The 17078-nt window shown below is 42.9% G+C and overlaps 1 protein-coding gene across 1 annotated transcript in view; it reads left to right on the forward strand.

Annotated features, from left to right (window-relative positions):
* The window catches only part of RNF2 (ring finger protein 2), a 48255-nt gene extending 31385 nt beyond the window's left edge, over positions 1 to 16870 (forward strand). Inside the window, exons 4-7 of the mRNA XM_054036700.1 lie at positions 2431 to 2646; positions 10720 to 10992; positions 12288 to 12459; positions 14431 to 16870. Of these exons, the coding sequence (XP_053892675.1) occupies positions 2431 to 2646; positions 10720 to 10992; positions 12288 to 12459; positions 14431 to 14532 (763 nt within the window). The 3' untranslated portion in view covers positions 14533 to 16870. The remainder of the gene's footprint in view (positions 1 to 2430; positions 2647 to 10719; positions 10993 to 12287; positions 12460 to 14430) is intronic.
* The last annotated feature ends 208 nt before the right edge of the window (positions 16871 to 17078 follow it).

Consider the following 17078-nt stretch of genomic DNA (forward strand, 5'->3'; position numbering starts at 1 on the left):
ACATGGGCAAGTCACATGTCCATGCATGACTTAGTTTTTACAGGCAGCAGCCATTGCTTACCTGCTACCTTGAAGGTCCTCATGTAGACTTCTTATGTGGATTGGAGCCTTCCAAGATCCATTGTCACTTAAGTGCTTCTTGATTGGGCACTTAATTTGCACATTCCTTTCTCAAGAAGCTGACCAAATGCTTTACAAAGGCTACTTAAAAATCAACCCAGTACACAGCCAATATTCATAACTTCGAATACAAAAATTATACATGCATACAAATAGGATTAATAGATTCAGTAGATTATAACCTTTAAAGAGATATATTACATGGCATATGTAGCATAAAACATATTCTAGTTATGTCATATATACATTCATAAGCATATTTCCATAAAGCCTTATGGGGGGCACCGTCACAGATATTACTACATCCGAGGTAGAAGCCAAACTCAAACAGCTTAATGGGACTAAATCGGGGGCCCAGATAATCTTCATCCAAGAATATTAAAGGAACTGGCACATGAAATTGCAAGCCCATTAGCAAGAATTTTTAATGAATCTGTAAATTCAGGGGTTGTACCGTATGACTGGAGAATTGCTAACATATTTCCTATTTTTAAGAAAGGAAAAAAAAAAGTGATCCGGGTAACTACAGGCCTGTTAGTTTGATGTGTAGTATGCAGGGTCTTGGAAAAAATTTTGAAGGAGAAAGTAGTTAAGGACATTGAGGTCAGTGGTAATTGGGACAAAATACAACATGGTTTTACAAAAGGTAGATCGTACCAAACCAACCTGATCTCCTTCTTTGAGAAGATAACAGATTTCGTAGACAAAGGAAATGCAGTGGATCTAATTTACCTCGATTTCAGTAAGGCGTTTGATACGGTTCCACATGGGGAATTATTAGCTAAATTGGAAAAGATGGGGATCAATATGAAAACTGAAAGATGGATAAGGAACTGGTTAAAGGGGAGACTACAACAGGTCATACTGAAAGGTGAACTGTCAGGCTGGAGGGAGGTTACTAATGGATCAGGGATCAGTTTTGGGACCAATCTTATTTAATCTTTTTATTACTGACCTTGGCATAAAAAGTGGGAATGTGCTAATAAAGTCTGCACAATAAAGATGACACAAAGCTGGGAGCTATTGCTAATACAGAAAAGGACTGGGATATCATAAGGAAGATCTGGATGACCTTACAAACTGGAGTAATAGTAATAGGATGAAAATTAATAGTGAAAAGTGCAAGGTCATGCATTTAGGGATTAATAACAAGATTTTTTTTTATAAGCTGGGGATGCATCAGTTGGAAGTAACAGGAGGAGAAGGACCTTGGAGTATTGGTTGATCACAGGATGACTATGAGCCGCCAATGTGATATTGCCACAAAAAAAGCTAATGTGGTCTTGGGATGCATCAGGGGAGGTATTTCCAGTAAAGATAAGGAGGTGTTAGTACCGTTATACAAGGCACTGGTGAGACCTCATCTGGAATACTGTGTTCAGTTCTGGTCTCCCATGTTTAAGAAGGATGAATTCAAACTGGAACAGGTACAGAGAAGGGCTACTAGGAATGGAAAACCTGTCTTATGAAAGGAGACTCAAAGAGCTTGGCTTGTTTAGCCTAACCAAAAGAAGGCTAAGAGGAGATATGATTCCTCTCTATAAATATATCAAAGGAATAAATACCAGAGAGGGAGAGGAATTATTTAAGATCAGTACCAATTTGGACACAAGAACAAATGGATATAAACTGGTCATCAGGAAGTTTAGACTTGAAATTAGATGAAGGTTGTTAACCATCAGAGGAGTGAAGTTCTGGAACAGCCTTCCAAGGGGAGCAGTGGGGGCAAAAGACATATCTGGCTTCCAGACTAAGCTTGATAAGTTTATGGAGGGGATGGTATGATGGGATAGCCTAATTTTGGCAATTAATTGATCTTTGACTATTAGCAGTAAATATGTCCAATGGCCTATGAAGGGATGTTAGATGGAGTCGGATCTGAGTTACTACAGAGAATTCTTTCCTAGGTGTCTGGCTGGTGAGTCTTGCCCACATGCTCAGGGTTTAGCTGATCACCATATTTGGGGTCGGGAAGGAATTTTCCTCCAGGGCAGATTGGCAGGGACCCTGGGGGTTTTTCGCATTCCTCTGCAGCGTGGGGCATGAGTCACTTTCTGGAGGATTCTCTGCACCTTGAAGTCTTTAAACTATGATTTGAGGACTTCAGTAGCTCAGACATAGGTTAGGGGTTTGATACAGGAGTGGGTGAGTGAGATTCTGTGCTGCGTTGTGCAGGAGGTCAGACTAGACAATCATAATGGTCCCTTCTGACCTTAAAGTCTATGATTCTATGAACTGCATCATGACAGGGAACTCTGGATTACAGCCATGAAGAGCATTCATTGTCACCTTTCTTTTTTGTTGGTTTAGAAACAAAGAGTGTCCCACATGTCGTAAAAAGCTTGTTTCTAAAAGATCACTGAGACCAGATCCGAATTTTGATGCTCTCATCAGTAAAATTTACCCAAGTCGTGATGAATATGAGGCTCATCAAGAGAGAGTTCTAGCAAGAATCAGTAAGCACAATAACCAGCAAGCTCTGAGCCACAGCATTGAGGAAGGATTAAAGATTCAAGCAATGAACAGGTATGGAGCTCTGAAGGTGGGTTGTTTGTGTTATTGTAACAACTTAAAATTCAAAGCAAACTAAACCATAAAAACTTTGAGTGCTTGCTCATGTCGATTCCATTCTAGGTGTGCGCACGCCCATGTGTGCAGCCGTCGGAGATTTTTGCCTCAGCGGTATCCGTAGGGTAGGCTGTAGTGTCCTCTGGAGTGCCGCACCCATGCGTCGGTATACTAGCTGCTGCTGGCCCTATGCCCTCTCAGTTCCTTCTTACCGCCCATGGTGGTTAGTTGCAGCACCTTTCCCTTGCCTCGCAAGGGCTAGTGGTTCTTCTACTTCAGTCTTCAAGCCTTAAGACTTTGTAAATAGCTTGTTTACAGTTGTTAGTTAATAAGTAGTTGTTAAGTAGTGTAGTTAGAGATAGAGTCCCAGCAGGGACTTCACCCCAGGTGGGACATGCCCCGATCTCCGGGTTTTAAGCCCTGCTCTAACTGTAACAGGCCTATGCCTGTTAGTGAACCCCATAGCAGCTGCCTCAAATGCTTGGGGGAATCACATGTGAAGGAGAAGAACAATATCCCTGATGAGGCCACAGCACGCCTGGTGGCTGAGCTTTGTGACTTTGTCCTCGCCCACAACCACTTCAGATTTGGGGACAACTTATACCTTCAAGTCAGTGGCACTGCTATTGGTATCCGCATGGCCCCACAGTATGCCAACATTTTTATGGCTGACTTAGAACAACGCTTCCTGAGCTCTCGTCCCCTAGTGCCCCTCCTCTACTTGCGCTGCATTGATGACATCTTCATCATATGGACCCACGGAAAGGAGGCCCTTGAAGAATTCCACCTGGACTTCAACAATTTTCCACCCCACCTTCAACCTCAGCCTGGACCAGTCCACACAAGAGATCCACTTCCTGAACACTACAGTGCAAATAAGTGATGGTCACATAAACACCACCCTATACCGGAAACCTACTGACCGCTATACGTGCCTACATGCCTCCAGCTTCCATCCAAGACACATGACGCGATCCATTGTCTACAGCCAAGCCCTAAGATACAACCGAATTTGCTCCAACCCCTCAGACAGAGACAAACGCCTACAAGATCTTTATCAAGCATTCGTAAAACTACAATACCCACCTGGGGAAGTGAGGAAACAGATGGACAGAGCAAGACGGGTACCCAGAAATCACCTACTACAGGACAGGCCCAACAAGGACAATAACAGAACATCACATACAGCCCCCAGCTAAAACCTCTCCAGCGCATTATCCATGATCTACAACCTATCCTGGAAAATGATCCTTCACTCTCACAGACCTTGGGAGGCAGGCCAGTCCTTGCTTACAGACAACCTCCCAACCTGAAGCAAATACTCACCAGCAACTACACACCACACCACAGAAACACCAACCCAGGAACCAATCCCTGTAGCAAACCTTGTTGCCTACTCTGTCCCCATATCTACTCTGGCGACACCATCAGAGGACCCAACCACATCAGCCACACCATCAAGGGCTCATTCACCTGCACATCCACTAACGTTATATATGCCATCATGTGCCAGCAATGCCCCTCTGCCATGTACATTGGCCAAACTGGACAGTCCCTCCACAAAAGAATAAATGGACACAAATCGGACATCAGGAATGGTAACATACATAAGCCAGTAAGTGAACACTTCAATCTCCCTGGTCATTCTATTACAGATTTAAAAGTCACTATCATTGAACAAAAAAACTTCAGAAACAGACTTCAAAGAGAAACAGCAGAACTAAAATTCATTTGCAAATTTAACACCATTAATCTGGGCTTGAATAGGGACTGGGAGTGGCTGGCTCATTACAGAAGTAGCTTTTCCTCTCCTGGAATTGACACCTCCTCATCCATTATTGGGAGTGGACTACATCCACCCTGATTGAATTGGCCTTGTCAACACTGGTTCTCCACTTGTGAAGTAACTCCGTGCTCTCCATGTGTCAGTATATAATGCCTGCATCTGTAACTTTCACATCCGAAGAAGTGAGGTTTTTACCCACGAAAGCTTATGCCCAAATAAATCTGTTAGTCTTTAAGGTGCCACCAGACTCCTTGTTGTTTATATGAAGGAGAAGTGTCGCATCTGTAAGAACTTTCGTCCCACAACTCAGAAAGGGCAAGACATCTGTTTGAGGGCCCTCCTCCTGGAGGCTGTTCTCTGCCTGGTGTCCAAGCCTTCCTGGCCAGACTCTGCCCCGAGCACCTCCGCCTTGGTGCGCAGTGCACCTCCGGCACCAGTATCTAAGAAGAGGTCAAAGAAGTGACTCCCTGGCACCAAGCAAGAAGGGCAAAGGACCCAATTCGGGCCAACAATCCACACCAGAGCCACATGGATATGGCCCCCCCCCGATAGGGCCCTCTAGCCTGCACAGGGATCTGCCACTGATTCCAAGAGGTGGTAAGGAACCCAGACTCCTCCCGGCCAAAGGGTTTGAATATTTGTATACCCACCCTCCTCCGGGCTCGCTGATCGTCTCGGTGGCCAACGAGAAGGACAGATAAGGGCAAACCAGTTTGACCCTCAAGAATAAAGAGGCCAAGACACTGGACCTTTTTGGGAGAAAGATTTATTTGATGGCCAGCCTTCAATTCTGGGTGGCCAACCATCAGGCTCTCTTGTAGAAGTATAACTTCAACTTATGGGACTTCCTTCATAAATTCAGGGACTCACTGCCCCAGGACTCAGCCCAGGAATTAAGGGCCCTGGTGGAGGAGAATACGATGGATGCAAGGTGCTCCATCCAAATAGCGTGGGACGTGGCCAATTGAGCAGCTACGGTGGTCGCGGTGGTCATGAGGAGCAGCTCCTGGCTTCAGACCACTGGCCTGTCCCACGAGATGCAGGCCTCAATCCAGGATCTTTCCTTTAATGGGAATGGTCTCTTCACAGGACAGACTGACCCGAGGCTGCATGGACTGAAGGATACTCGGCCACCCTTTGCTTGCTGAGTCTGCATATGCTGCAGTTGATGAGGAAGCAGTTCCAGCCACTCCCACCGCTAAGGCCTTGGCAGCCTCGACAAGGGCCTGCGATGAGAAGGGATAGAGACACAAGATTTGGTCATTGCCGACTTTCCTTCTCCCACTTCCCTGTGCAATCCCGGTCCATCGAAGCCTCTTGGGGTGAGAAGTGCTCATTTTTGAGGATGGGCTCGAGAGTGATGCCCCAGTCAACTCCCTGGATCTGCCTTGTTCTTTCCTCAACCCTCATTGTCCCTACAGTTTGGCCTGGTCACGGGTCACCTCAGACCATTGGGTACTAGACATTGTATCTCAGGGCTACACCCTGCAATTCTTGGCTGCCTCCCACCTTCCCTGTCCCTCTTCAGGGACCCGTCTCACAAGCAACTCATCATTCAAGAGGTTGAGAACCTCATGCAACTGGGGGCAGTGGAGGAGGTCTCCTGGGATGTGAGGGGAAAAGGATTCTAATTCCTGTTATTTCCTATTTCCTAACTCTGAAAGAGAAAGGGGGTCTAAGACCCATTCTGGACCTGCAGTGCCTCAACAAGTCGCTCAAGAACTTGAAGTTACACATGGTCTCCCTGGCCTCTATCATCCCCTCCCTGGATCTGGGAGACTAGTACGCCGCCCTCGATCTGAAGAATGCCTATTTCCATATCTGCATCTTCTAAGGTCACAGACAATTCCTTCGTTTTGTGGTGGGCGGGCGCCATTTCCAGTTCACGGCGCTGCCCTTTGGCCTCTCATCTGCCACGAGGGTGTTTACAAAATGTATGGCACCAGTGGCTGCTTACCTCAGGCGCCGAGTGGTTCAGGTCTGCCCATATCTCAATTTGCTCATCAAGGGCAGATCTTGGGAACAGGTGCAGAGGAGCCTCGATCTGGTTCATTCCACCCACCGCAAGTGGGCCTATTGGTAAACAAAAAGAAATCGACCTTAAGGTTGGTGCAATGACTAGAGTTCATTGGGGCGGTTCTTGACTCCACACGAGCCAGAGCCTTCCTTCCGGAGGTGTGTTTCCAGGCTGTCGGACCTGATCTTCCATATGAAAAACTACTCACTCACCACTGCTCACACCTGGGCCACATGGCTGCATGTAGGTACGTGGTCCAGAATGCCCGGATCCATCTCCAACCAAAGCAGGCGTGGTTGGCGTCGGTCTACATCCCCAATAGACATGCTGTAGACAAGGTGGTCCGGGTGCCGGTTCACATCCAATCATTCCTGGATTGGTGGTTGAGCCCCGAATCGGTGTTGGAGGAAGTTCCCTTCACAACCCCCGACCCTGGTTTCTGATGCCTTAGACCTGGGTTGGGGAACCCACCTGGGCGAGCTCAGCACACAGGCCACTGCTCGTGGGACGATCTGTCCCTTCACATAAACATCAGAGAGCTCAAAGCAGTTTGCCTGGCCTGCCAGGCTTTCCTGCCCCACATGAAGGGCAAGGTGGTGCAGGTCCTGACAGACAATACTGCAGTGATGGATTATATCAACAGGTATGGTGGAGCCAGGTCATCAGCCCTTTGCCAAGAAGCTTTCTACCTGTAGGGCTTCTGTGTGCAGCATGCCGTCCATCTGGTGACCATGCATCTGCCCAGGGCCAAGAACGTGGTAGCGCATCGCCTTAGCAGGACCTTCTCGTCTCCCCATAAGTGGTCGATCTACCTGGAGGTGGTCAGTTTGATCTTCCAGAGGTGGGGACTCCCCAGGTGGATCTGTTCGCATCTTATCAGAATGGGAAATGTCACGTGTTCTGCTTGTTCTGGGGATTGGACAGGGGCCCCGTCAGACGCCTTTCTGTTCCCATGGTCGGGGGCTCTGATGTACGCCTTCCCACTGGTGCTGCTAATCCACAAGGTTCTTATGAAGATCAAATAGGACAAGGCGAAGGTGATCCTGATTGCTGTCGAAGCCACACAGGAGCTCTGGTTCGGCATGCTGATGCCCCTTTTGGTAGCTGTCCCACTGCAGCTACCTCTCTGGCTGGACCTGCTGTCCCAGAACCACCGCGGTCTTCTGCATCTGAACCTGGTGGCACTGCACTTGACAGCATGGCTTCTGCATGGCTAACTGCTGAGGAATGTGAATGCTCAGCCTGGGTCCAACAGGTCTTGTTGGGTAGCAGAAAGCCCTCCACCAGAGCAACCTACCTGGCCAAGTGGAAAAAGTTTGTGCTGGGCCTCAGTCCGGGGTATTCGGGCTGAGCAGTCCTCGCTGCAGGCGATCCTGGACTATCTCTGCCCCTCAAGGTCCAGTTATTTCCCTGTCATCGATCAAAGTCCACTTGGCCACTATTTCAGCTTTCCACTCTCCACTCCAGGGCAGGTTGGTCTTTGCTCATGACATGAAAGTCCGTTTTTTGAAATGTGTGGAGCGTCTCTTCCCACATGTCAGGGATCCCATCCCTCCTGGGACCTGAATCTCATGTTGTTGTGGCTCATGGGTCCTCCCTTAGAGCCTCTATCTCCTGCCCCCTTCTCCTCTTCTGGAAAGTTTCTTCCCTGGTTGCAATAATGTCCACCCGTAGGGTCTCTGAGATCAGGGCACTTACTTCAGGGCACTTACTTCAGAGCCACCCTATACAATGCTCTACAAGGACAAGGTCCAACTGCATCCGCATCCTACGTTCCTGCCGAAGGTAGTTTTACAATTTCAAACCGGTCAAGACATATACTTACCTATCTTCTTTCCAAAGCTTCATAAATTGTAAGAGGAGTGCAAATTGCATACCCTGGACATCAGGAGGGTGCTTGCCTTCTACATCAACAGGACCAAGGTGTTTTGTAAGTCAACATAGTTGTTTGTTGTGGTGGCAGACAGGATGAAAGATCGCCCAATGTCGGTGCAGAGGATTTCATCCTGGATCACAACCTGCATCCATTACTGCTATGACCTGGCAAAAGTGCCTCCACTGGTGTCTGCGACTGCCCACTCGACTTTGGCGCAGGCATCGTTTGCAGACTTCCCGGCCCAGGTACCGATTCATGATATCTTGCAGGGCCACTATCTGGTCATCTATCCACCTGTTTACATTTCATATGCTCACCCAGTAAGCCTGAGACAATGCTAGCTTTGGTAGAGCTGTGTTGCAAGCTACACAGCCGTGAACTCTGAGCCTGCCACCAGGGATATTGCTTGTGAGTTACCTAGAATGGCCATGACATGAGCAAGCACTCTAAGAAGAAAAAACAGTTACCTACCTTTTGTAATTGTTGTTCTTCGAGATGTGTTGCTCATGTTCATTCCATTACCCTCCCTCCTGTCCCTCTGTCGGAGTTGCCAGAAAGAAGGCACTGAGAGGGCGTATGGTTGGCAGCGCCTAATATACCCATGCATGGTATATTAGGTCAGCTGTAGCACCCTCTTTACAGATACCACTGAGGCAAAAATCTCCTGCCATGCACATGGGCTTGCACACGCCTAGAATGGAATGGACATGAGCAACACCTCTTGAAGAAAAACAGTTATGAAAGGTAGGTAAACGTTTTTTTCCAGATACTTTTTATCAGAGTCTTAAAGTAAAATTTCCTACCTCTTGACCAGCAATTTGAGTTCCTGTATCACTTCCCAAACTCTCCATGACAGCCAAATATTAGGCTTCACAAACTAGTGATGTTATTGTGTGCAAAAGATGGACCTCAGTATCACAGTAAGAACCCAGGTTGCAAATCAGTAAAAGTATAGGCATCACAGTATTTTTACATGAACATACAGATTCTCAAATAATACAATACAGTGAAATCTGTATAAAGAATCACCCCTTTTGGGCAACCTTGTGTCTGAAGAAAACATCCCTAAGGTACATCTAGATGTTTTAGAATATAATTCTGCTCTGTGTTTATTGAAGGCTGTTCCCCCCCACCCCCAGGTCACCTTGTTAATCTGCTAGTTTTATCAGTTCTTTGATTGGTCCCGTAGAATGAAAAGCATGTCCTACCATAAGGTCTCTACAGTTTTTTAATAATATTGCATAATTTTGTTAATATTTTGTCTTGCAAAATTATACTTGACCTGGGATAAGGGATTTTGTTCTGGTTGGGTAAGTAAAATCTCATTAGTAGGGATTTTTGTTTTTGATTGTCTATTGTCATGGGGGACGGTGGTGAACAGGCAAATAGATCTTGCATTTGGACTGGGACATTTTAATGACATTTTATTTTGCAAGGCTGAAAGGCATATATAGAATTTCTCAGCTTGCTGTAGCACTATATTTAAGCCTAAAAGAGAAACAATTTGTATAAATAAATTATAGAATAAAATGTGCTTGAAACTCACACTGGTGGTACAGATATTATTACTCTTTCACAGTGCTCAAAGTAACTAATATGGTGGCATACATATGGGATTATATTTAGATAAAAGAACTAAGAACAGGGTGGCATAAACAATTGTAGCTCATTAATATTTTGGCAATGCATTATTAAATCTAATACCATTAAATATGTAATGTTTAGAAACATAGTATACAGTGTCCTTTACAGGTTGCTCAGTTTTCCAATCTGTCGTGGATGGGAAGGTGCAAATACACTATTCTGATATATAACAATTTTACCTAAAAGGTGTGTGTTGCGAGGAAACATAGTAATGTAGAGAAAAGAACCTGCAGTCTTGTGTGAAAATAATTATTGACCTGTGTTGCCAAAGGCCTTCTGCTACAATAAATTTTTGGAAAAATATAAGCTATTAAACTGTATGGGATATTTCTATAAGAATCTATTTAAGAATTTATACTTTTTAAAACAAAGTTTTTCATGTGTACAATATGCGTGCAAAGAAAAGAAAATCCTTTTTATAGCTTCAGTGCCAGAACAAAATATTTAAGCATAGTTGCTTTATGGAAAAGAATTTTACAAAAATTCATTGTTGTTGAACATATAACTGATAATTGCTATGAAATGTTGGTGCCTTTAAATATGCTTACTATAACACCCTCTGTGTGTGACTGATTATAGACAATTGAAAAAAATTGTTTGAGAGATACTGTGTGAGCCAGCATGTGAAAATTTAAAGAAATTTGATTAATTCTGAATGCTGATTAGCTGCTGAGGAAATCACTTTTATTTATATATATCTTTAAACAGGCTACAACGAGGCAAGAAACAACAGATTGAGAATGGCAGTGGAGCAGAGGATAATGGTGACAGTTCACACTGTAGCAATGCTTCAACACACAGCAACCAGGAAGCAGGGCCTAGTAACAAAAGAACCAAAACATCAGATGATTCTGGGCTAGAATTGGACAATAACAATACAACTGTAGCAATAGACCCAGTAATGGACGGTGCTAGTGAAATAGAACTAGTCTTCAGGCCCCATCCTACACTCATGGAGAATGATGACAGTGCACAGACCAGGTAAGTATCTTCAACATTTTTTAATCATTTTCTTACTGTTACTTAATATGTTGTTTCTTCAGGCTTTTTTAAATCAAATGAAGACATTTCTTCTCTAGTTACACCTTGTCCTGTTGAACTGAATGCACTTTCTCCATAGGGTAGCCAATTATTTTTGTTCATATTTTATAGTATCATAGTCTGTTTTAACCCTTTGATTGCAGAAAAAGTTCCTAACAGTTAAGAACACACCTCTGTTCTTGGTTAACAGCATTTTAAGACCACAGATGATTTTAGATTCCAGTCCCTCCTCACTCCTTTTGAAAATATGTATATAAAAATAAGCCTTATGTAAGCGTTAGAGCGTAACTGAATGGATCAAAATGTGAATTCCTTTGTCTTTGGAAATTGGGAAAGAAGAGTGAAATTTCTCAAAAGTGGCTCAGGAGCACAAGTCCCATTAAAAGTGAATCTCACCCTAAATTCTGTGTAATGTCCAGATCCATGCTCATAAGTTCTGGTATCTGCAGTATGCAGGTTTGTACACCTCTGCCTCGATATAATATTGTCCTCGGGAGCCAAAAAACCTTACCGCGTTATAGGTGAAACTGCATTATATCGAACTTGCTTTGATCCACCGGAGTGCGCAGCCCCACTCCCCCTCCCCCCGAGCGCTGCTTTACCGTGTTATATCCGAATTCGTGTTATATCGGGTCACGTTATATCAGGGTAGAGGTGTATTTTTTTTTCTAGAGTTTCCTGAAAAATCTGGAACCTTCTTTCTTACTCCTCTTCAGCAGGAGAGCTTTCTCATGGGTTCTAGAAAATTACAACATCCCAGGCCATTCGGCACTTTTGAAAATCTCACTCTTTGGTTTAGATTTCCAGAGAACGAGGAGTCAATGAAGAGTAGCTAGGTAGGACAAGGAAAGAGGTCACAGCGCATGCCAAGTATCCAATTCTTGTCCATTGAATTGATGTCACACATCTGTGTTCAGAGGATTTGAGCACTCCAGAATATTTACTTTTTTTTTAAAATGTCTCACACGATCAGTTAATTCAGGCAGATGACAAAGTAGTAATCTTTCCTATCCACAAGTAGAGTGGGAGCCTGTGGAAGAGGAGAGTGAAAGAGGTGTGAGGACTTCTTTCCTTGTTCAGTAAATTGCTTCTTTTGTATCTTGAGAGAAAACTTTGAGGCACTCTGTACTCTTCACGTACAAGTTTGTTTACTTTTACATATGAAGCTTATCTAGTGCCTTTTTCTGCACAAGTGATTCAAATATGTTTGGTTGTCTTTGTTGCTACTGTTGCAGATATATAAAGACCTCGGGCAATGCCACAGTTGATCACTTGTCTAAGTACTTAGCTGTGAGGTTGGCTTTGGAGGAACTTCGGAGCAAAGGAGAGTCAAACCAGATGAATCTTGACACAGCCAGTGAGAAGCAGTACACAATTTACATTGCTACGGCCAATGGCCAGTACACTGTGAGTAGTTGATCTGGTTGATACTCTATCTAATTTAGAAATGTTTAGACCCAACAATACTACAACTTGAAGGCATAATGGATTTGTTATCCTATTGTGATTGGTTTGGATTCTGTCTATAAATTGGTCTATGGATTGTATTCATAATCCATTTTTAAAAGCATAGCACAGCACTATTTGCTGTGACGTTTTAGGCAAAAGTCTGTTCTGTAGCGATTGCATACAGCAAAAGCATTGATAGTAGAAAAGGAGTGGCATGTAAATGTGTGGATGCTCTGGGAACAATCCCCTGAGCTAGGGTAAATGGTGTGGCTCCATTGACATCATTGGGATTTTATCAATTTATGCCAGCTGAAGATATGGCTCTTTATTTTATAGGTAAAAATTTAGGAGGAAAAAAGTGGTACTTTGATTTGAGGACTTGCTTATTGAGAATGTCCTTCATTGCCCAACGGTGGTAGCACTTCCTAGCCAAATTCAGTCTGGCTTTTTATCAGTGCGAGGCACATCTATTGATATAAAGTCAAATTCAACATAAGTAGTATTTCAGACAGGCAAATATTAAATGAGCACAATCCACAAAAATGCAGTCAAAATACAATACAGTAGTTAGCTAGATGAATACGCAGTAACACTAGCTATTTTAAATTCCTGCCAGTCTTACTAATTCAAGAAAGGTTTAGCGATTCTGCTGGTAAAAAAGTGAAATACATTGGACTTCAGCCCCAAATTCCACCCCATCCCACCTCCCATTTGTAATGCTGGGAGAGGGGTAGCAGCGCACATACTCTGGGGATGCCTCAATTTCCTTTCTAGGGCAATCTGTAGTCACGTTTGAAAGATTTCTGAAAAAGATTTTCAGAGATTTTCAGGCATATTGGTGGATAATCCCCTGACTGATAACTGGGAGATGCATACTCTACTGCCAGGAGCACATGATATCATAAAGTTGCTCAAAAGCCACATTAGCAGAGGCCCAGTGAGGTGGCTGCAAGACTCCTGGTCCAGTGGGAAACAAAGGGCTTAATTGCAGATGATGCTTTCTGTAGCGAACTCCCTGCTCATCCTATTGGAATGACCCAAGTTCACGTCTCCCACAGCCCCTTCGTGCAGGTTCTTCCACAGGAAGAGGCAGCTTGGCTCACTGCATTTTAGCTTTTCATAAAGTCAGACTGTTGGTAGGGAAGCGGAGGCCTGACCTCAGGTCTTGGTGCATAAATTTAAAGTGAAACTTCGAGCTTATTTCTTTGCTTTCAAGGTCCTGCATAGTTCTCTCCCTCCTTACTTATCCACCTATGTTGCTCTGCACATCATGCAGGCTTCCCCATCCATCAGTGATGCCAACCTCTACACATCATTTGTCTGTTTCTCCCAAAAACCCACCACCATACACCCAGCACACCAAAAATTCATTGTTCCAGTAACAGTTTGGATAGATCGTGATGACAGTCATCACGTCTGATCACTTTGCTGCTTGTTGATTCTCCTTGCCCCTGTTCTTGTCTATTTGTTTTTCTTGTTAGCATGCAAGCTCTTAGGAAAAGAGATCATGATTTCTTGTGTTTGGAAAGCAACTAGCACATTGTTTGGTGCTACTGGGCAGGGGTGGGGTAGAAATACACCCCCTGCAAAAAAAGCATAATAAATGAAAGGGTGGTGATCAGTATAGTTAAGATCTAATCTGTATGCTATGAACTAGCTAGCGAGGGGGACTATTAGAATTGAGGCACTAGTCACTGGATTATAATGAGCAGATAAGCAACGAGAAACACTGATAACATATTTAATAACAGGAAATATCTATTAACTGCAGCCAGAACCACAGGAGACTTGTATTCTGTAAATGATCCTCCCTAAGTCTACTGAAAGGTTTTCACAGTGACCAGATAGTAGTGACAGGACCATCAGAAGTTCATAGCGAGATGACGGAAAATATATTGTCAGAACTGTTGGTTTTTTCTCCTCCTTTAGGTATTAAATGGTTCCTTTTCCTTGGAGCTGGTCAGTGAGAAGTACTGGAAAGTGAACAAACCCATGGAACTCTACTATGCACCAACAAAGGAACATAAATAGGCTTTGCGAGAAGGTTTGGAGAGAGGACTCTAACTTTCATAGCTATGATTTCTTTAATATTAAGGAGGCGTCATCTTCATGGACAGTACTTGGGATGTCTTCAGACTACTCACAGAGCCTACTTCTTCTTATAATTAGACAGTATTCTGAGTTTTATTTTTAATTTAATATTTTTTTCCAGGGGACTGAATAACCTTCTCCAGTGCATTCCATTGTTGTTGTCAAAGATATGCTTTTTTTTATTCCCAGCTTATGATATCAGATCAACAAAGATTCCAGCATGGAGTGTTTTAACTTAATCCAGGAAAAGCTGTTGGTCTGCTAATATGCTTGATACAATTATACCAGCCCTTAAGTGAAATATTGAGGGTCTAAAGTAGTCAATAGTATTATTCAATAGTAGCAGATGTTGTGGGGGTATGGTAATGGTGGTGATTTGCTAACTACTGTCACTGTAAAAGATGTTGAAGAATTCAATTGTGATAACAGCATACCATTTTGGCTTCAAGGTATTTACAGTAGTAATCTGATTCCTTGAAAGACTTGGATTATTGGTAATAGTCCAGGTAAGGTATAGTTTTCAGTAGACCAAGATGAAGGCTTAAGGGAAAAAGTTCTGACATTTAAAAAAAATCTTGCTATCTGCTAGATTTCATTAATTTCAGTATCAGGAAAAAAATATATTTTAAAAAAAGGAAACCTTTTTTTTCTGGGCAGAATATCACAGTCCCTGAGCAGTCTCTAATTTCTGGTCTTTGACTCCTGTTGCAGAATTATCCTGTGCACATGTGCTTGGCAGATAACATTTATTGTACAAAATCTTCTCGGACAATTTAAAAGTCCTGGTATATCAAGTGTAATAGCACACTATTCTGGAAATATCATAGACTTTGCTGTAAAGGATTCTCTTTGTTGGAAATATAATTTTGCAACAAAAATCCCCTTTTAAAATTCCAGGATGATGGCATTGTGTTGCAGCAAGAATATCTTATTTTATAGCACTCTATCCACACCAGTTGTGAGCTATAACTATAGTTCATCACTGAGGGAAAGAACTGCTTCAACTACAAACTGTTCTAAGTATTCTGTTTTAGCCAAAGCTTTAACAAATATGGCTTAGCACTTTGGAAGAAAATATGTTAGTACTTGACAAGTTTACCATTTAGTGTCTTACAATGTTTTTTTTTTTTTTTTTTAAACTTGGCAGGTGGCTGCTGTGTGAAGTTTTGCATTTACCGTTCATCTGCATGTTAAACGGGTGGGTTTTTTTTTTCTGGCGTGAACCCTGCACTCACCTAGTGGGGATGCTTTGCTGCAGCTAAAGAGAATTCTCAATGTTAGGGAAATGGCACAGTGATGTTCTCTTTGCTCTAAGGTTTTATCAGTACAGCCTTCCTGTTTCTGTAGTTTATAAGCTGAAAGTGAAAAGACCCTTACAGCAGCTGAGGAATATTAAATTTTGTCTTTCCCTTCTTGTCTTGCTCACAGTTAAGATGGATGAGTTTCTGAAGTATATGGAACTTGTACACTTTCAAATCCCTAGGTTTCTGTTGGGAAAGGAACAAGCCTTCTATTACTCCTTGTCATTCAAGTCTAACATTTGTAAATATATGTCCACTTTGACAGCTGTTTTGGGTCAGTTTCATCTCTATATGAAAAATTCATAGGTTTCTTGAATAACTTTTAATATTTCTTTTTGGTATCTAAAATGTTTTTACTACTCTTTTTGTAATCTGTGCCATGAAACTGACATTTCCAGTCCAAGCATATTGGAGGGTGAGGGTTGATTTTCAAATGTTGTTTTATTCAGTATTACTTGGTGTAATGTTCAATTGTATAGATTACTAGTGCATGTCCACTAAATATAATCCTGTTTTTGTGATACTTAGATTTTATGGGGAAACTTCTAGGTTAGCTGCAGCAGAATGACAAATTCCCGGTATGATATCTAAGGATGTTTAAGGAGCAAAGGAGGTGTTGGTGAAGCTGAGCTGTGTCTGTCTAGAGAATGTCTTTTTTTGTCCGCAGTTTAAAAAAAGTGTGGAAGAATGTGAAACTTATTTTCATGTCATAGTGAATTTACTGAATATTTATGTTCTTTAAAAATATATATTATGTAGGTGTTTGATTATACCATTGATGCACTGTGACTTTAGTGCTATAAACAATTTTACTTTTCAAAACAACTTTCATATTGCCTTCCTGTTGAGCTAGATCTTCATTTTTGGTACCTTGTGATTGTTAGGTATGGTAAATTGAACAGTTATAATATCTGAAACTAAAGTCATACCTAACGTCTCACATTTGTCACAATAAAGCAAAAATGCTGTGAACACAGTACTGGAAATTCAATCACTTCCTATTACAGTCTACAAAAGAAACCATTTGCATTATAAATCCACCAGTAAAGTCTAGCACTGTCTAACAACATTATCATATCTGCAGTTTTCTAGATAGAGGGCTGGGAGATGCATCTGCTTTCTGGATACATGTGCCAACACCATATAGTGGAATCTGGTGCCTCAGTTTCTCCCCCCTCCTCCTTC

The sequence above is a fragment of the Malaclemys terrapin genome, chromosome 8 (genome assembly GCF_027887155.1).
Source record: "Malaclemys terrapin pileata isolate rMalTer1 chromosome 8, rMalTer1.hap1, whole genome shotgun sequence".
NCBI lineage: Eukaryota > Metazoa > Chordata > Testudines > Emydidae > Malaclemys > Malaclemys terrapin.